This window comes from Microtus oregoni, unplaced genomic scaffold (assembly GCF_018167655.1).
Source record: "Microtus oregoni isolate MIOR12 unplaced genomic scaffold, Mior012 000097F_ref0000449, whole genome shotgun sequence".
NCBI lineage: Eukaryota > Metazoa > Chordata > Mammalia > Rodentia > Cricetidae > Microtus > Microtus oregoni.
Genome location: NW_024544710.1, coordinates 4,316,714 through 4,336,247, shown reverse-complemented (window position 1 = coordinate 4,336,247; position 19,534 = coordinate 4,316,714). Strand labels below are relative to the sequence as shown.

The following is a 19,534-nucleotide window of genomic DNA, read 5'->3' as shown; positions in this document are numbered from 1 at the left end:
TACTTTTATTGAGGGGACTAGATGGTCCTTTCTGCCAGCCAGCGCTCAGAGTAGTTGGAAGACCAACCAGGTAGATAAACGTTTAAAAGATTTGGGCAACCCGGTAGTGGTGGCGCATTTAATCCCAGCATTCGGGAGGCGGAGGCAATGAGTTAGAGGGCAGCGAGTTCGGGTACAGGTGGGACTATACAGAGAAACCTTGTCTCAAACAACCAAAAAAAAATATTTTTTTTGGCAATTTAAGCAAGGTAAGTAGAACTAGCCTTCAAATTCTCACTTTTTAAAGAATTGTTTGGTTTTTCTTAGCACTCAGAAAGCTATTAGAAGCCAGGCATGGTAGCTATATATCTGTAATTTCATTACTCTAGCCCGTACTACATAGATCAAATCGCAAAAACAAAATAGGGGCAAAAAAAAAACGGGGGCAGTGAGAATTGTTCCAAAATGGATGGTGCTCATCAAAATGGATGGACAAGTGCTACTTGGTCACAAGTGCTATATCTTGGTCACAGGCGCTATCTCGGCAGTACGGGATTCCATTCTGGAAGCTGGTACGCCCGATTCCATAGTAACATGCAAATTTGCTCTATGATGAGCTGTGATAGGTGGGCACAGGAAGGCGGGAAAACGTCAGTTCCTGTGGGGGGAGGGTTGTCCCTTATAAGAGGCACTGTGCCTGGCAGCCGTTTCAAACCCACTCCGGCGCGCGGGAGCGCCTCCGGAGCCGTTGGTGGGGGCTGTGACGTGCTCCGGAGCCATTGGTGGCTGTGACGTGCGCTGGAGCCATTGGTTGTGGCTGTGACGTGCGCAGGAGCCATTGGTGGTGGCTGTGTCAGTGCTGGCGGCCATTTCATCAGGACCGGACCATTCCTTTGAGGGTCTGCTGTGTGGTGCGCCAGACACCGGGAGCCGGAGCCGGAGTCGGAGCCAGACACCGCTGGAGCCAGACACCGCTGGAGCCGGAGCCAGACACTGCTGGAGCCGGAGCCGGAGCCAGACACCGCCGGAGCAGGTACGGAGAAGGCGGCCTAGGTGGGGCAGCGGCTTCATTTAGTGTGGTGGATGTTGTTAAAAGCGCCACCGCGACTGTTCACCTCGGCTTCTGTGTGTGAACACGGGAACTATGGAACTGAAGTTCCCTTAGACCCTTTTTCCCCCAGAAAAAGGGCAGAGGGGTCGAGTGGGCGGGAATGTAGCTGAGTACCATCCCTGGCACTGCCAGAAAGGTCCTCCGGTCCCCCCTCCCCTTAAAGCTGTTACCAGCATGGCGGTGTGGCTGGGGTGCGGAGACCTCGACTGAAACCTCTGAGGGGGTTTGAGAAGGTCTCGGGGTGGGAGGATGGAGGGACAAGTGGGACAAGTGAGTAGTGGGAAGAGGGCAGTTCTGGCTCCAAACAGGTGCCATGGTGGCCGGTTCAGGAGGTAGGAGGTCGGGTCTGGGACAGGTGGGACAACAGCGGCATAGAGAGTTTTTATGCTGTGGAAGAAATGGCGCAGCTCTGTCTGCACATAGTGTTATGGCCGCACACCCACTTGGAGGTGTCCAAGTGGGTATGGGATTGTTGGTGAGCTGAGGGGAGATGTTTGAGGATCATGGACAGTAAACCAGTGGCCTAGCAGGTGGGGAAAAGAAGGAGGGGTCGAAGAAGTCTCATTGGAAGTTTCTAGAATTAGAAGAGTGCCAATTCTGTTTCTAGAATTTTCCACAAAACTTGGGCAGGCCATTGGGTGGATTGGGGGGAGGAGCCTGAGAGAGCCCCTGTCTGCTCAGCCAATGGGAAGCTATTGTGTTTCTAGAATTTTCCACTAATACTAGGCAGGCCATTGGGTGGGTTGGGGGGAGGAGCCTGAGAGAGCCTCTGGCTGCTCAGCCAATGGGAAGCTATTTCTAGAATTTTCCACCAATACTAGGCAGGCCGGTCGGGCTGGTTGGGGGGAGGAGCCTGAGAGAATCCCTGCCTGCTCAGCCAATGGGAAGCTATTGTGTTAATTTTTTCAAAAAACAGGCCCGTGGGTGGGTTGGGGGAGGAGCCTGAAAGAACCCCTGGCTTTGCAGCCAATAGGAAGCTGCGGAAGCCTGGGGACATTGAGTGGCAGATGCTGGCGGGAATGGGAGGGGACCAACGGGACTGCACTGGAGATGGGGTGGGAATCAGTTGGCGGACCCAAGTGGGGACAGGGCAGGGTCCAATAGTGGCGGAGGGGACCCTGACCGAGCGGGGCGTGGTCGACTTAGGGCGGGCCAACTACAGCGGATGAGGGGGCAAGGGCACAGGCATTGGAGGGAGGGGGCTGGACTGGCTGGTGGCAAAGCAGCAGGGTTAGAGTTAGGGTTGAGTGCGTGGGCTGCAAGGGCCGCCAGGGACTGCAAGGGGGGGGGGTGGCTGGAGGGAGCTGAGCTCTGCAAGACTGGGGCAAGCGGGGGCGGGGCTGGAGGGACTGAAGCTGGATTGCTGCAAGGGGAGGGGGAGCGGGAGCGGGGCTGGCTGGTAAGGCACGGGGGCGGGGCTGGAGAGACCGAAGCCAATCGCTGCTATGGGGGGGTGAGCGGGGGCGGGGCTGGCTGGTGAGGCACGGGGACTGGAGGCACCAAAGCAGGGGTGGGGGCTGCTGGCGGCGCGTTTCCTGCGAGGGGAGGGAGTATTGGGGGCAGGGCTGGCGGGGGCGGGGGGGGGGAGCCCCCCCCCCAAAGGGCGCAACACCAGAAGAGGGGGCGGTGGCGGGAGTGGGGAGCGGATGGCGGGGATGGGACTCACGTCCTGAGGGAGTGGGTGGGCAGGGGCGAATAGCGGGGAACAGAGTGACTGATGGGGGGGGGGGTGGCAGGAGCGACTGGCCTGGGTGGGAGGGGCCGGTGGGAGCGGGAGCGACCCGGGTAGCCTCCTGTCATGAGACCTGGTATGGCTCACTTCTCAGGATCAGACCCTAGTGAGGACTAGGAAGTCTCTTAGCCAGAGCTGCAGGGGGAGTTCTGCCCCTGCGAATGTGAGGCCATGACAGCAGCTTATGAGAGACTAGGGGTTGAGAAATTGATAAAGACGACCCGTATTGAAATAAAACTAGGTTAAATTGAGGTTTGTCTTCCTCTTTATGCCTCATTAAAGTGGCACTTGAAGTAGATTAAGGGCTAACTACTACATGCCTTTGGCTTTTTAAATTTATTTTTTCTAGATAAGGTTTCCCTGTGTAGTTCAGGGTTTCCTTGAAACTTACTCTGTAGACCAGGCCAGATATTGGCCTGCTTCTGCCTTCTGAATTATTTATTTATTGGTTTTTGAGGCAAGGCCTCACTAGCCCTGTATGTCCTGAAACTCAACAGTGTAGACCAGGCTGGGATTAATGGTGTGTGCCTACCCTGGCTTTTTTTTTTTTGGGACTGTGTGGGGTTTTTGTTTGTGTTTTTTTTCAAGACAAGGTTTCTCTGTGTAACCCTGGCTGTCCTGGAACTTGCTCTGTAGACCAGGCCTACCTTTACCTTGGGATCTTTATGTCTTTTCATGTCTTTTCCTCCTGAGTACTGAGGTTGCAGGTTTGAGTCACCATACCCTACTATCTCAATATTTTTAATTTTAATTTTATTTTTTGTTTGACCCAGGGTTTCACTGCTTGCTAGCCCTGGCTGTGCCAGAACTCACTCTGCAGATCCTCCTGCCTCTGCCTCCCAGTGGTGGAATTAAAGGTGTGTGCTACCACCGAACCACTCAGTTAATCTTCTTAAAAACTTGCATTTATTTATTTTTGTGTAGACGTGCATGTGCAATGGTGGATGTATGGAGAGCAGAAGATAGACAACTTACAGGAGTTCGTTTTCTTCTATATAGGCCCCTAGGATTAAATTCGGCCCTAGGATTAAATTCAGGTTGTTAAATTTCGTGGTAAGCACCATTTATTGCTGGGCCATTTCACTTGCCTGGACTTGGTTGGTCTTAAAATTGTAAAGAAATAAGAATCTTGGGTTCTATAATTCCAGAGTTTTACATATCTTTGTCAGTGGCCAGAAACTCATAATTCTATGAAGCATGCAACAGTTTATATATTTTCGAGGCCGGCTTTCTCTGGCTTTGGAGCCTGTCCTGGAACTAGCTCTTATAGACCAGGCTGGCCCCGAACTCAGAGAGATCCACCTATCTCTGCCTCCCAAGTGCTGGGATTAAAGGTGTGGGCCACCACTGCCCAGGTCATACAACATATTATTGAGTATGAATAATTCCTGCAAAGTCACTCTGAAATTCATATCTAATGTTGTTTGATTTTTTTCCACTCCATTGTTGATAGTGCTGCCCCCAGAGAGACTCAGGAAAAATGATTTTCATCATGATCACAGAGGTATTTAAAATAGCTATGTCTCTTCAGCATTCTTTGAATGCTCTTATTTGAAATACTGCAGTATGTCAGTCCGTGGGGATAAAATATGGAGGGAGGTACAGAGCAGAGTGGTGGGAAATAGATAAAATACAAAGAAAGTTTAGTTCATGGTGAAAATGATATTTGAAAGGAGTGGAGGCAGTAGATAAGTCAGCAGGCAATTTGATAGTCAATGAACTGTTTGGGGAAAAAAAAAACAAATTAGAACATATTCAAGGCCCTAGGTTTAATCACTAGCGTTAGAAAAAACAAAGCAACTCAAAAAAGTTGGAATTGGGGAATTAGTCCTGCTAACTTGAAGTTTACACACTCATGCTTTTTCAAGCAACCCTAACTAAATACAGTGCCCCCAAAAGATGTGGAAGTAGGAGAGGAAAGGAAGGGGTTCTGTGTGAGGAGGACGGAGATGAGAGGATAATGGAGGGGAATGTGGTCTAAGTGCATTACATTTCTGTGTATGAAGTTGTCAAAAAAGTTGTAATTCTTACTTGATTCACTCCTTATACCAAAATAAGTTTCACACAGATATTAAGAAACAAACAACAAAAACCCTAAAACTTTAAGAAAATGGGTATGGTGTAATTCCTAGCACTGGAAAGGCTATGTTGATGGGAAGCTTGTTAAAGTAGTTGAAGCCAGTCTGACTTACACAGGGAGTTCCGTCCAGCCTGGAACTTGTGTGAGACCTTGACTTAAAAGAAAAATTTAAAGATAGGTGAATTTTGCATTTTATATTATAATAGGCTATTTTCCTAAAAATACAAAAACTTTTAAAATCAATAATTTGGGGAATTTTGTTTTGGAGAATTTTAACTCTGTAGCCCAGGTTAGACCTAAGAGTCTCATTATGTAGTCTATAGCCATAGAATTGAGTGGAATATAAACTGAGCTTTTTAGAGGAAAGTTCAGCAGTTCCAGTATTTTAAATACCCATACCTCTACCCAATTTTTGGTACAGGATCTCACTATGTAGAGCTGGATGGCCCGGAACTCTCAGGCTTCAACACAGATGTCTACCTGCCTTTGCCTCCTTATTTCTACTATTAATGATCAGGGCCACCATACCCCATTTTAAATATTCACAATCTTCTTCAGCAATTCCACTACTAGTACTTTTTCTTTAACTCAAAAAGCTATTTTATCTCGTTTCTTTTTTTACTTTTAAAAATTTGTATTTATGCTGGGCTGTGATGGTGCACGCCTTTAATCTCAGCACTTGGGAGGCAGAATCAGGTGGATCTCTGTGAGTTTGAGGCCAGCCTGGTCTATAGAGCAAGTTCCAGGGGTCAGCCTCCAAAAAGCTACAGAGAAACCCTGGGTTTTTTTTTGTGTGTGTGTGTGTGTGTGTGTGTGTGTGTGTGTGTTTGTATTTTTGGGACAAGGTCTCACTGGCTGGCCTGGAACTCACTCTATAGGCTACACTGACCTCAAACTTAGAGAAATCTGCCTGCTTCTGCCTGAGTGCTGGGATAGGTTCAACTTGTTCTATTTTTTGCGATGGTCTCTATAGCCTGGCTATCTTGGAATTTAATACTTAGATTACACTGACCTCAAACTGAATTCTTGCTCAGTTTCCTGAGTGCTAAGATGAAAGGTGTGTGCTACCACACCAGGCATACCTCCAGCATTTGATGAGGATTGAGGATCTGGGTTTCTGAAGTGAGAAGTGCAAAGATTCACCTGGAGAAAATTGAGTACTCAGTAGAATCTAGTAGGCAAAGATTCTCAGGGATAGAGAGATGGTTCAGTGGCTAAGGGCGCTTGCTACTTTTTCAGAGTTACAACCCCAGAATTGGGTAGCTCATAACCACTTTAACTCCAGCCCCAGGGAATCCAACCTGCTCTTTTGGTGGTAAACTGTGCCATAGGCAAACAGTGACATAAATAAAAATTTAAAAACCTTGAAAGTAACCTTTCAAACCTTGAGGTTTTGTGATGAAGATTAGAAGATCATAAATAAAAAGGGGATCACTTTTATTTTTCTTTTTAGACTTTAAAATTTTTTAATCACTTTTTAAAAAAAAAGTTTTAAATCCAAAAAAAAAGTATTAAGTTTTTTTTGTTGTTTTTTTTTTTTTCATTCCATAGCTAAAGGCTGGCCTGGAACTTGTGACAATATTCTTTCTCCATAACTAAAAATGACCTGGAATTCTCTGATGGCTATGACTGGGCTGGAACTTGTGACAGTCTCCTCCTTAAGCCTCCCAAGTGTTGAGGCTATATACATGAGCCACCTGATTTTAGAACCACTCCTTGATATTGATGCATCAGTTATTCTGACTTTGTAGTGACCAAAAGTAAACACATAATACTTCCTAATTATGTTGCTTCCCGTTTAGGGTAGCAGATTGATACGTATATAAGCATTTACAGTGAATTGTGGTAAGAAAATGTGATGGGCAGAAGTGGTAGTACCATAGGGGTAGAGAAGAGAGAGGACAGCCATTTTCTGGTTTACTTTTTACAGTAGTCCTATGAAAGAAACAGTTCTTTTATAACTACTGCTCAAGAGCCTGTCTTGTGAAAGTCTAGGTGAGCCGGCTTACAGCAGACTGTTATTAGCATAGTTGGAGAGGTCTGAATCAAGCTATTTCACCGTTCAGTTCTGAAATATCTCCATATTTCTGAAATTTGCACATCTTACATTTGATGACAGTTATATATACATATAGGGACTTGAGAAGGATGTTGTAGCAGTTAGAAGTGCCTGTTGCTCTTTAAAGGATCCCAAATTTGGTTGCCAGAACTCAGTGTTGGATGGCTCACAACCACCTGTAACTCTAGCTCTAGAGGGTTCTAATATCTCTGGTTACTACAGGCACTTGCAGTCACATATAGGCAGACAGACAGATACAATTAAAAAATTAAAATCTTTTTAAAAAGAAGTGCATATAGGGGCTGTGATCTAGCTCAGTTGGTATTTACCTTAGCATGCATGTAACTCTGGGTTCAGTCACCAGCATTACATAAACTTGAGCATGGCAGGCATACTACTGTAGTCCCAATCCTCAAGAGGGAGGAGGCAGGAGGATAAAAACTTCAAGGTCTTGTTCTATATTACATGGGGTTTAATGCCACCTCAGTATCTAATGTAATAGATTATTATTTTGCTATTGAAGCCAACCTGGACACATGAAAGCTTTTTTTTGTTTTTGTTTGTTTGTTTGTTTGTTTTTTGAGGCAGAGGTTCTCAGTAAACTATGGAGCCAGTCCTGAAACTTGCTCTATAGATCAGACTGGCCTCAAACTCAGAGATCTGTCTGCCTCTGCCTCCCGAGTGCTGGGATCAAAGGTGTGCACCACCACCATCCAGTGCACATAAGCTCTTTTTTTTTGTTTTTTTGGTTTTTCGAGACAGGGTTTCTCTGTGGTTTTGGAGCCTGTCCTGGAGCTAGCTCTTGTAGACCAGGCTGGTCTCGAACACACAGAGATCCGCCTGCCTCTGCCTCCCGAGTGCTGGGATTAAAGGCGTGCGCCACCCCCGCCCGGCACATAAGCTCTTAAAAGTATTTTATGCCCTTGCATTTCAGAAGTTGCTTGTTTTTAGCATTTATTGGAGAGTTTTGATATTATATGGCCTGTGTTATTGGTAGCCCTCACTTTATTTTTTTCTTTTCTTTTTTTTTTTGCCCTCCCACCCCCCAAAGATTAGGTTCAGGGTTTTTGTATTTATTTATTTTTGTTTTTTGAGACAGGGTTTCTCTGTAGCTTTAAAGCCTGTCCTGGAACTAGCTCTTGTAGACCAGGTTGGTCTCGAACTCACAGAGATCCGCCTGCCTCTGCCTCCCTAGCCCTCACTGTAAAAGCCTCTTTTTTTCCCCAGTTATATTCTTAACATGGATTCAAGCAGCAGCAGCAGTGGCAGCGGCAGCGGCAGCGGCAGCAGCAGCAGCGGCAGTGGCAGCAGCAGCAGCAGCAGCAGCAGCAGCAGCAGTAGCGGCAGTAGCACCAGCGGCAGCAGCAACAGCAGCAGCAGTAGCAGCAGCGCCAGCAGCAGCAGCAAAACCTGTAAGTAGCCCGCTCTTTCCACAGTAATGCACATCGAGCATCTTTGTAGATGACTGAAATGAGGTTTGGGATACTTAGCTTGATTTGGTCCTAGTCTTGTTCTCTTTGGGATGTTGAAGTTTATTTCCCTGGTGTCAAGAGCAGATCTTCGTGTTTGTTTGTGTGTGTGTTTAATGTGTTGTTTACTCCTTTTTGGTTCCTGGGTCATCTTTTATTTCTTCTCAATCTTTCTTGGGGGTATAAATTCTTTTATTTTTTTCTATTTTCCTCCCCCTCTTCCTTTCTTTGACCTTCTTTCCATTGCTGGACAAAGAGCCCAAGGTGTAGTAGGCAAATGTTCTACCACTGACCTATGTCCCCAGTTTTGGGAAAATGTAAATTTCACTAGCTCTAATTTATAAATTGTTTTTCAGGAATAAAAGACATGAGCTATTAGGTTTTATCATGCTTCTTAATGCTTTTTCTTTCTTTGATTTATAGCTGTGACTAAATTGCCACAGAAAGAAGCCAGGTAAGGAGAATTGTTGAAACATGATCTATCTATCTATCTATCTATCTATCTATCTATCTATCTATCAGAAGTATCCACTATTCTGGGTAAGAAAATTTAAGAGTAAACATTTCATTTTCTCTGAGAATAAACACTATATGGTACTTACAGAATCACGATGGTTGTTTGAGTTTATAACCAGTTTTAAAGTATCTGATTCTAGTCTTGGGCCATTTTTTAACTGTTTAGCTGTTTGTTGCTTTTATTTATTTATAGTTTTTAGCTTATTTAAGACTTGATCTCACTATGTAGCCCTGGTTTTCCTGAAACACTATGTAGACCAGGCTGGCTTTTAACTCATAGAGATCTGCCTTGCCTGCCTCTGCCTCCTGAGTGCTGGGATTAAAGACATGCACCACCACACATGGCTAGTTTTTGGCTTTTTGAGACAGGGTCTCACTATGTAGCCCTGGCTAACCTGGAACTTACTATGTAGATAAGGTTGACTTTGAACTTGTGGCCTCTGCTTCCTAAGTGCTAGGATTAAATGAATGCTCAGTTAGTTTGATTTTTAAAATGTCTTTGAACCATGATTTTTTAGTCTCCATCAGTCAAAAAGACGTTTTGTCTGTGATCTAGTCTGCATCTTGCCTCTAGGTGAATATGCTGAGTGTACTGAAATTATGTTGATGCCCAATTCAAATAGCTCATCATATAAAAATCAAGGTTTTTAACCTAGCAGTTAGAGCTTTCAATGATCTGGCCCAGTAAGTTGTAGGAAAAGAAGTGAGTAAGGAATGCATAGAAATCGGGTGAGAACCAAAAGATGACCATGTGCTAGAAATTAAGAGAAGCCATTTAGTTTTTAGTTTTTTTTTTTTTTTGAGACAGTCTATGTATCTCTGACTGTCCTATAATTCACTATGTAGACCAGACTGACATCAAACTGAGATCCACCTGTCTCTGCCTTTTGAATTCTGGGATTAAAGATGTGCCACCATGACCAGGAAAAAGACTCTAAAAAGAAAAAATACTTAGTTATCTTTATGTGTATAAGCATTTGCCTGTTGTTATGTATGTGTGCCTTGTACCCATGAAGGCAAGAGGAGGGTTGTTGGACCCTCTGGAACCAGAATTACAACCAGTTACAGGCTACCACGTGAGTGCCTGCTTCTGACTCCAGAGTGCTGGAATTGAAGGCATGTGCCACCACCCAGCCTCAAAGAAAGGTTCTTTAAGGTTATAGTAAATAGGATAGCAAAGGCCCATCAACTTGGCAGCTTAAAAGAGATCGCGTACAGCTGGGCGGTGGTGGCGCACGCCTTTAATCCCAGCACTCTGGGAATTCGAGGCCAGCCTGATCTACAAGAGCTAGTTCCGGGACGGGCACCAAAGCTACAGAGAAACCCTGTCTCGAAAAACTAAAAAAAAAAAGAGAGATCATGTACAGTAGAAATAGATTAGCCTTGGTATCTATAATGGATACAAAAAAAATATAGTAACAGGTATTTGGAGTGCTTTTCATTCATCATAAAAATGTTTCATGTTCAGGAGATGGATCACTGGGTTAAGTAAGGTACTTGCCACAGAAGCCTGATGACTTGAGTTTGATCGTCAGAATCCATGTAAAGGTGAAAGAGAAGTGACTTCACAAAGTTGTCCTGTAACCTCCAATTGTGTTCTGTGGTACATGCACACACCCACACACACTATATACTTCCCCTACAATGATGACTTTTTAAAAAGTATATCATACAGAGGGTTTGTGGCTATAATCAGAGCCCTTGGAAGGCTGAGGCAGAGTTTCTCTGAGTTCCAGTATTATATCTTGGGATAAAGAGTATGTGCTAGCTAATTTTATGTCAGCTTGACACAGGCTAGAATCATTTGAGAGGAGGGAACCTCAACTAAGAAAATGCCTCCATAAGATTGGGCAGCAGGCAAGCCTGTAGGACATTTCTTGGTGATTGATGTGGGAGGGCACAGCTCATTGTGGGTGGTGCCATCCCTGGGCTGTTGGTCCTATGTTCTATAAAAAAGGAGGCTGAGAAAAACCATGATGAGCAAGCCAGTAAGCAGCACTCCTCCATGTCCTCTGCATTAGCTCCTGCCTCCAGGACTCCAAACTCCTTTGCCTTTTTGTCCTGACTTTTCGTTGATGTGGAAGTATAGACCAAATCAACCATTTCCTCCCCAAGTTGCTTTGGTTATGGTGTTTCGTCACAGCAATAAGACAGAAATTGGTGCCAGGATAGGGCATTGCTATGACAGACCTGACCATGTCATTTGGGGGTCGATTGTGAAAGTACTTTGGAACTTCGGGGCCAGAAAATTCATTGAGTGTTCAAAGCCTAGTGAAATGTTCTATGGGAACTTGAAAGATTAGTGTTGAGAGAAATGCAGATGATGGAGGTGTGGTTTTTGAAGTTCCAGAGGGAAGATTTGAAATCACTTAAAGACTCTCATTAGGGCTGTTAACGTATCTTGTGTTAAGAATCTGTGTGTGGAAGAATTGGTTGTGATTATCAAGATACCAAAACCACTAAAGTGAAAAAAAAACCTTTGCTTTGCTGGGATAATTGATGCTGGACAACTAGAGCTGAGAAATCAGCAGTGATTAAGAACACACCATCGCTGAGGTGAAATCTTGTGGGAAGTGTTTTCTCAGAATTAGCACACAGAAGTGGTACTCCAGAGGTGACCTAGGTTGTACCTTGTGTTGGCAGCAGAACCTGGTAGTGTATAAGAGTCACCCAGGTGGTACTGGTTTTGAAGTCATGAAGGTATCGTGGAGAGCAGCTGAGACTTGGCACTGTGTGGCAGGGCTGAAGTCCCTGAAGAGAGCCCAGCAGAGGCTATTGGTGAAACTACAGCGCAATTGCAGCAAGAGACCTCCGCATTTTGGAGATGCCAGTACCATAGGACAACTACCAAGAACAACAGTAGTGGAGTGCAGTTGTCCTGATCTTAGGAGACAATCTGTGTGGGCTGTAGTGGGTGGAGCCAGAAAAGTGGTCCTTTAGAGAAGCCCAGAAGATCGTGACTTGAACCCAGATATTGGACATTGAATTATTTACACAGTTGGAGTTTGGTTTTGCTTTATTCAGATTGTGACTGTGCCCTGGTTCTTCCCTCTTGAAGTAAGATAGTGCTTAGTTTTGATTTTTACAGAAGGCCACAGTTGAGAGACTTTGAACTTTCTAAAGAGATTTTGAAAATTTACAAAGACTTTGGATTTTAAGAGATTTGATATGTTAAAGATACTAAAATTTTTTTAAGTGTTTGGAATTTTAAATACTCCGGGACTTGTAAATTTTGTAATGTTTTATATTGTAATGTTTATTAATGTGTGATCTTGTTGATGAACAAGAAAGGAAAGGTTTTATCTTACCAGTGATATCTTTGTGTCAAGTTGACAAGGGGTCAGTGAGAACCTTTGCTCTTTGGCTCTCTTACACAAATTCATCTCAGAGTTGAAGAATGATAAGCTCCCAATGAATTTTTCCCTGCCACCAAAACTATTTTGAGTACTTGCACTCTGACAAGACCCAGTTTACTTTTTGTAGCCGACAGACGCCTCCTTTGGGAAGTTTGTAAGAAAGGGGAAAGGTGTATAGAGTAATTGGAATAATTGAAAGGTTGTAGTTCCAATAAAGGGGAATAGCGTTAGTGTAGTAGGAAACAACCAAAACTTAACAAGTAATCCTGCTTATTGTAGAAAATATGGAAACTGCCCAGAAGGAAAGAATATTTATGCTCATATTTTTCTTTTGTTTTTTTCCACCTTATTACTTAGCTGTGTGGTGATTGACTCAGACTCTGACTCTCTCTATGAGGAAAAGAGATCTAAGATCTGTGAAATAAGCAGTGAAGGCAAGTATCATCTTTGCTTAGAGAAATAGCTGCTCTGAAGCCTTGTCACATGTGGCAGTTTTAGGGTCTGACTCTGCACATTTTTAAGTTTATAATGACCTTGAGGCCAGTGCCGCCCTTTTTTCATTATGTGCTGGATGTCAGTATGGCTGGCTTCCTTCTTCTTTCTTTTCTTTTTTCTTTTTTTTTTTGAGACAGGGTTTCTCTGTATAACAGTCCTGGCTGGCTTCAAACTCACAGAGATCCACCTGCCTCTGTCTCTCAAGTGCTGAGATTAAAGGCCTGAGCCACCACTGCCCAACTATGGCTGGGTTCCTCACCTTGATCTGTTTCCTAACACAGTTGCAACTCTTCTGCTGCCTTAGGGTTCTATTTGCCTAGACTCCACTCCTCCATCTTCCTCTCCTTCCATCCTTTATAGGTGGGTATGACAAGGAAGAGGAGAGGGTGAGAGGCATGGCTCAGTCCTCTTTCCAGCTTGGTGGAGACTGGAGCTGGGGGAGGTACCAACTACTATCTACTCTATACACTATTTGTATAAGGTAGAAATCACCAAAAGTCCAGCTACGTCATAGGACTAAATAAAGAAGTTTTTTTAAGCTAGAGAACTTTAACTTGATATAAATGAGATACCACTTTATTGATGTAATTGCCCACATTTTGCTGTGAACCACAAGGCAGCAGGTTTGTGTTTAGGAACAACTGAGCAAATACTTCATGTTGTTTAGACAATGTGATTTTAAAGTGGGCATAGCATACATAATACTTTCATTGCTAATTTATCTGTCATTACTCTTAGTAAAACACAAAATACAGGGAAAACAATCTATAAGTATAATTTTTAACTGTGATTCAGAATGTCCAAACACTCAGTTTTTTTAATTTGTGCTCAATAACCTGCTGATGTCTGTATATACAGAGTGGGTTGGATAGAAGGAGTATATTTATAGATGTCTCTTGAATTTCAGATGAGTCTTCTGACGAGTCTTCTTCTGATGAGTCTTCTAACGTTAAGGGCTCCAGCGATCAGAAGTCTCAAGTAATTGTTATCGATGATGAAGATGACAGTCCCAATTTAAAGGGTTCTGAGCAGAAAAAAGATGTTTCTAGTGATGAGTGCCAAATGCCTGTTCTCGAAAAAGAAATTGATTGTGTTGTTCTTGGGGCTACTTCATCTGCTGATGTTTGTGAAATAGGGGCCCCTGGAAAAAGTTCCAAACAACCACCACTGGAGCCTGAGCCCGAACCCGAGCGGGAGCCTGAGCTTGAGCCTGAGCTAGAGCGGGATCCCGAGCGGGAGCCTGAGCCTGAGCCTGAGCCAGAGCAGGATCCTGAGCCTGAGCCTGAGCCTGAGCCCGAGCCAGAGCGGGATCCTGAGCCTGAGCCTGAGCCTGAACCCGAGCCCGAGCCTGAGCGGGAGCCAGAGCCAGAGGGGGATATCGAGCCAGAGGGGGATATCGAGCCAGAGGGGGATCTCGAGCCAGAGGGGGCTCTCGAGCCAGAGGGGGATCTCGAGCCAGAGGGGGATCTCGAGCCAGAGGGAGATCTCAAGCCAGAGCCAGAGGGGAATATCGAGCCAGAGGGGGATATCGAGCCAGAGCCAGAGGGAGATCTCGAGCCAGAGCCAGAGGGAGATCCCGAGCCGGAGCCCGAACCTGGGCCCGAGCCGGAGCCCGAACCTGGGCCCGAGCCGGAGCCCGAACCTGGGCCTGAGCCGGAGCCCGAGCCAGAGCCCGAGCCGGAGCCCGAACCTGGGCCTGAGCCGGAGCTCGAGCTGGAGCCTGAGCCCGAGCTGGAGCCAGAGCTCCAGCAAAGTGTTACAGCCCAAGAATCCAAGGAGAGAAAGGCTGCCGCTCTGCTGGCGCAACAAAGGAGAAAGAAAAGAAAGAATAGATTTATATGCATGGCTCCACCTAAATCACGTAGGAAACGGCGTCGGGTAGTCTCACAGGATGTGCCCAGCCTGCCAAGTGCCTCTGCAGAGTCTAGTCCCCCTGATGAGCCCACATCATCAGACCAGCCTGCCAAATGCATGCCATTAAAGAAACGTAGAGGCAAAAGGGCACGTACACATGAGTAAAAAGGATCTTTCTGCAAATGGGGGTGGGGGCTCCCATGTCCATCTTATGCTCCAATATGTTAGCATTTACAGTTCAGTCCCCATGGAGTGCTTTTCCCCTGAATTCCTGTCCCTATGATATCTTGGGTCATCATCTTTGACATGCCCCCACTACTCGAATTGTCAAGTCCTCTATGCAGCGTTCCCAGTTTTGGAGTTTTTCTCGTAACATGTTGCCAAATTTGTCCTCTTGGTAGTTTGTTTATAAGAGGACTCTTAATGATTTATTCTCTAGAGCCTTGTGAGTGGCATGTAACAGATGTTTAATAAATTTGTTAAATAAAATGAGTGAAGTCTCTGGCTGGAGTTACTGGTGCCGTGCGTGGGTTCTGGAAGAAGGCAAAAGGCAAGGTTAGACATGCAAATTAGGTGAAGGTGCTGCTGGGGATATATATGGGGTACACCATACAGGCATCATAGTTGCTTATGCAACCTAGCCTCTGTGAACTAGCTCTTGTAGACCAGGCTGGCCTCGAACTCAGAGATCCGAACTCAGAGATCCGCCTGCTTCTGCCTCCCGAGTGCTGGGATTAAAGGCGTGCACCACCACCGCCCAGTTTAGAAGAGCTCTTTTTGAGCTTCCCTTTCTGCTTGATGGTACTGATGTTCAGGGTACAATCAACTATTTATTTTTTTAACTGATAGTGGACCAAAAAATTGGGGCCTTACAGAAGAAACCCATTGCAGCAAAAGTTGAAAGTTGCAAAGACTGGATATGTGCACTGCTAAAGTACTCACTTGCATGGGATTTGATTCCAGTATCCAGGAGATACTAGAGACTCCAAGGGAATGAACAGGAGTCTGATTAGATGAAAGTTTCTGACCCTAAGTGGGCATGTACATACAGAGTGATGAGGTCATCTTCTGGTCCTGTGTGTTGTCATGGTATACCCCTCTACCCCCAGCCATCCAGCCAAAGGACCAGGCCTGTGTGCTCTACTTAAATTCTAGTAGTTACCTGGCAGAGTGTGCTTCCTTCATCCTCACAGCAGCTCTGGCCTCTAAAGTTTCATTTGTCCTTAAAATCAGGACAAAGATGGATATGTAGCCAAAATATGTATTAGGCTGGACACAGCCTGATGGTCATCAGTTTGTACTTAATAAGCCAATACAGTTGATGTGATGGCACATTAATACCAGCACTTGGCAGGCAGAGGCAGGACAATTAGGAGTTCCAGGCCACCCTCTACAAATCGAGTTCAAGGCCAGACTGAAGCTACCTGATATTCTTATCTCAAAAAGCTACGAAGAAAGTAATTACAGTGGAGAAAGAGCCTACTTTTTGATTTGAGTTCAAAGAGAAGGTAGTTAAAAATGACTTACAGGTTTCTCCATGAACACATTTCCCCTTTTGTGTGTATTCTTCGGTTTTGTTTTGTTAGACAGGATTGGGGTTAGAGTCCTTAGATTTGAACATGCTGTGAAGCACTGTGTCACTGAGCTGCATCAATGCTATCCTGTGAATTTTCAAAGCGTCCTTGACTCAGAAAAAAAGGTTAGGGTGAAGTAGATTATTTAGAGTTTTTTTTTTGTTGTTGTTGTTTTTCTTCGAGACAGGGTTTTTTCTGTAGCTTTGGAGCCTGTCCTGAAACTAGCTCTTGTAGACCAGGCTGGCCTCAACTCAGAGATGCCTCTGCCTCCTGAGTGCTGGGATTAAAGGCGTGCGCCACCACTGCCCAGCTTATTTGGAGTTCTTTAAGAGTCACAGGAAGCCCTTAAAAACAAGTGATTGTATGAGTCAAAGACATGTTAATACTTAAGCTAGAAGTTGTTACATTTTCTCATTTCGATTCTTAAAATCTCACTTTCCCCCTCAAAATATGATTTCAATTTTTATCTCCTGCTTTACTTCCATTCAGGGGTAATGCACACTTATATCTAAATTATCTTTTGTTTTTGTTTTTCAAGACAGGGTTTCTTTGTGTAGCTCTGGCTGTCCTGGAACTCACTCTGTGGGCCAGGCTGGCCTCAAACTCATAGGTCTGCCTGTCTCAGCCTCCTGAGTGCTGGGATTAAAGGTGTGCACCACCACTGCCTGGCTACAGCTGAATTATTTTTAAGAGAAGGAACGCAGATCTCTGAGTTCAAGGCCAGCCTGGTCTATAGAGAGTTCCAGGTCAGCCAGAGCCACACACAGAAACCCTGTCTTGGTGGAAAAGAAAAAAGAAAAAAGAGAGAAAGTATATCTGAAGAAGCATCTGTGTGTGTGTGTGTGTGTGTGTGTGTGTGTGTGTGTGTAAGCATTTTGATTTTTTGTGGGTTTTTTGTTTTGTGGTGCTTGGGGATGAACTGGCTACTTCAGCTTGGTGATACTCTTAAGCTTATATTTTGGGAGAAAAATTGTCTTCAGGGAGGGGAAGGGGAAAAGGTATGCCAGGCATTGGGTAGGGGAGGTCAGTTTAGATCTGAGAAAAAAGACTGTGTCCCTGTGCTTTTGGGTGGCTGAGATGATTGAGACAGTTTACCGTGTGCTCTTGGATCCCCTATCAACAAGGCTTCATCTCTGGATTCTATATGCTTTTCTTTTGCGGGGGAGGGGGGAGCATTTGAGACAGGGTTTCTCTGTAGTTTTGGAACTTGTCCTGTAACTGTAGACCAGGCTGATCCGGAACTCACAGAAGTCTGCCTGCCTCTGCTTCCCAAGTGCTGGGATTAAAGGCATGCATGCATCACCACACTCAGTTTCTATGTATGCGTTTAAGCTGCTTTGTCTGTAGGGATGCTTGTTTTGATAATAGCCAGGTTGCTTTGCTAGAGAATGACAGAAGAAAGGAGAAGCTGCCTCTTGGTGTCCTGTCACTACCCTATCTGAAGGTGATTAGCCTGTTTGAATTTTTACCACTATCTTACTGTACTCCATCTCTCTGAGAGCCTCCTGCACTGCTGCCCATAGCTCTTGTCTAGGCTGCTTGTTGTTAGTTTGGATGTGGGGTGCACAAACTTTGAGGAAAAGTTTGCTAATAAGTCTAAAGGCTAGCTTTCTCTGCGTAGACACGGAGGTCCCATTCTCTGCTGCATCTGACAGATGGTAGTGGTTGTCATCTGCCTTTGCTGATACATATCTAGTGTTAAAGCAAAAATGTGAGCTTGTGAAGCCAAACTCACTGTGTTGGCAGTTCATTTTTCTAGCTCTGTGGGCTTCTCTATCTGGTTGTGGTTTGTTCTAGCCATAATTTTTTAAAAGCCTCCTCCAGGTATAATGGCACATATGGTAAATACTAGCAATTGGAAGGAAAAGGCAGAATGATTCCCACGAGTTTGGGACCAGCCTTGCCTATGTGACAAGAGCCTATCTCCTAAAAAAAAGAAAAAAAAAACAAAAACCAAACCAAACCAAACCAAACCAAAACAAAACAAAAAAAACACTTCCAGAGGGAGGAAGGGTTGTAGACACCAGAGGGGTCAAGGACATCACAAGAAAACTCACAAAAACAACTTACCTGGGCTCATAGGGACTCACAGAATCTGAACTGACAACCAGGAAGCCTGTATGGGACTGACCTAAGTACTCTACATATATGTTACAGTTGTGTAGTATAGATGGAGTTTCCTGTCTCATAGCTGTTTCCCAAATGCAGAGACTCAATATTAGTTGGAAACACTTGGCCAATAGCTCAGAGTTGTTACCAGCTAACTCTTAACATTTAAATTAACCTGTATTTCTCATCTCCGCTCTGCCACATGGCTTGGTACCTTTTCTCAGTATGGCATGCTCATGTTGTTTCTCTTTTTCTCTGCTGAAGACTCCAGGCTCTCCCCTTCTTCCTCCCAGCAGTCTCCTAGTCTGGCTCTCTAGCCCAATCTCTTTCTGCCCAGCTATTGGCCAGTCAGCTTCCTTATTAAATCAATCACAGTGACATATATTCACACAGTGTAAAGGCATATTCCACAGCAGTGTAGCTTGCTCTACTTCTGGGACTCCTAACAATGGGAGCAGGACCTGTCCCTAACACTTTGGCCAGCTCTTGGGAACCTGTTCTTCATACTTCATACAAGGGAAGGTGCTTAGTCTTACCTTACCTTGATATGCCATGATTTGTTGATACCCATGGGAGTCCTGCCCCTTTCTGAACATAAATAGAGGAGAAGTGGATTGGGGCAGAGGAGAAGAGGGAGGGGAAACTTCAGTCGCGATGTAAAATAAATTTTTAAAAAGCCAGGCGGTGGTGGCACATGCAGAGGCAGGTGGATCTCTGAGTTCGAGACCAGCCTGGTCTACAAGAGCTAGTTCCAGGACAGGCTCCAAAACTACAGAGAAACCCTGTCTCAAAAAACCAAAAAAAAAAAAAAAGCTGGGCGGTGGTGGTGCACGCCTTTAATCCCAGCACCCAGCACTTGGGAGGCAGAAGCAGGCGGATCTCTGTGAGTTTGAGATCAGCCTGGTCTACAAGAGCTAGTTCCAGGACAGGCTCGAAAAACCAAAGAAAAAAAGAAAGAAAGAAAAAAATCCAAACAAACCAAACACTAAAAAGCAAATTTAAAAAAACCCACTTCTATTTACATCAGTAGCAACTGAGCATTGGCCCAATCATGGTTTAATGGAAAGACTGAGGATTTGGGTCAGAAGATCCATTGTCTCTGACTTTTGGGTCAGACACCTGAGCTTTAGTATCCTCATTTGCAAGATAGAGATGGGAACAAACAATGATATGATGCAAAGAGAGGTTCTTTGCAAATAC

The 19,534-nt window shown here is 44.9% G+C and overlaps 1 protein-coding gene across 1 annotated transcript in view; it reads left to right on the top strand.

The window, feature by feature from the left end:
- The first annotated feature begins 2,535 nt into the window (after window positions 1-2,535).
- Window positions 2,536-19,534, top strand: part of LOC121442880 (acidic repeat-containing protein-like) — a 96,724-nt gene continuing 79,725 nt past the window's right edge. Inside the window, exons 1-5 of the mRNA XM_041644524.1 lie at window positions 2,536-2,543; window positions 8,189-8,373; window positions 8,854-8,884; window positions 12,660-12,736; window positions 13,705-14,552. Coding sequence (XP_041500458.1) covers window positions 2,536-2,543; window positions 8,189-8,373; window positions 8,854-8,884; window positions 12,660-12,736; window positions 13,705-14,552 — 1,149 coding nt within the window. The remainder of the gene's footprint in view (window positions 2,544-8,188; window positions 8,374-8,853; window positions 8,885-12,659; window positions 12,737-13,704; window positions 14,553-19,534) is intronic.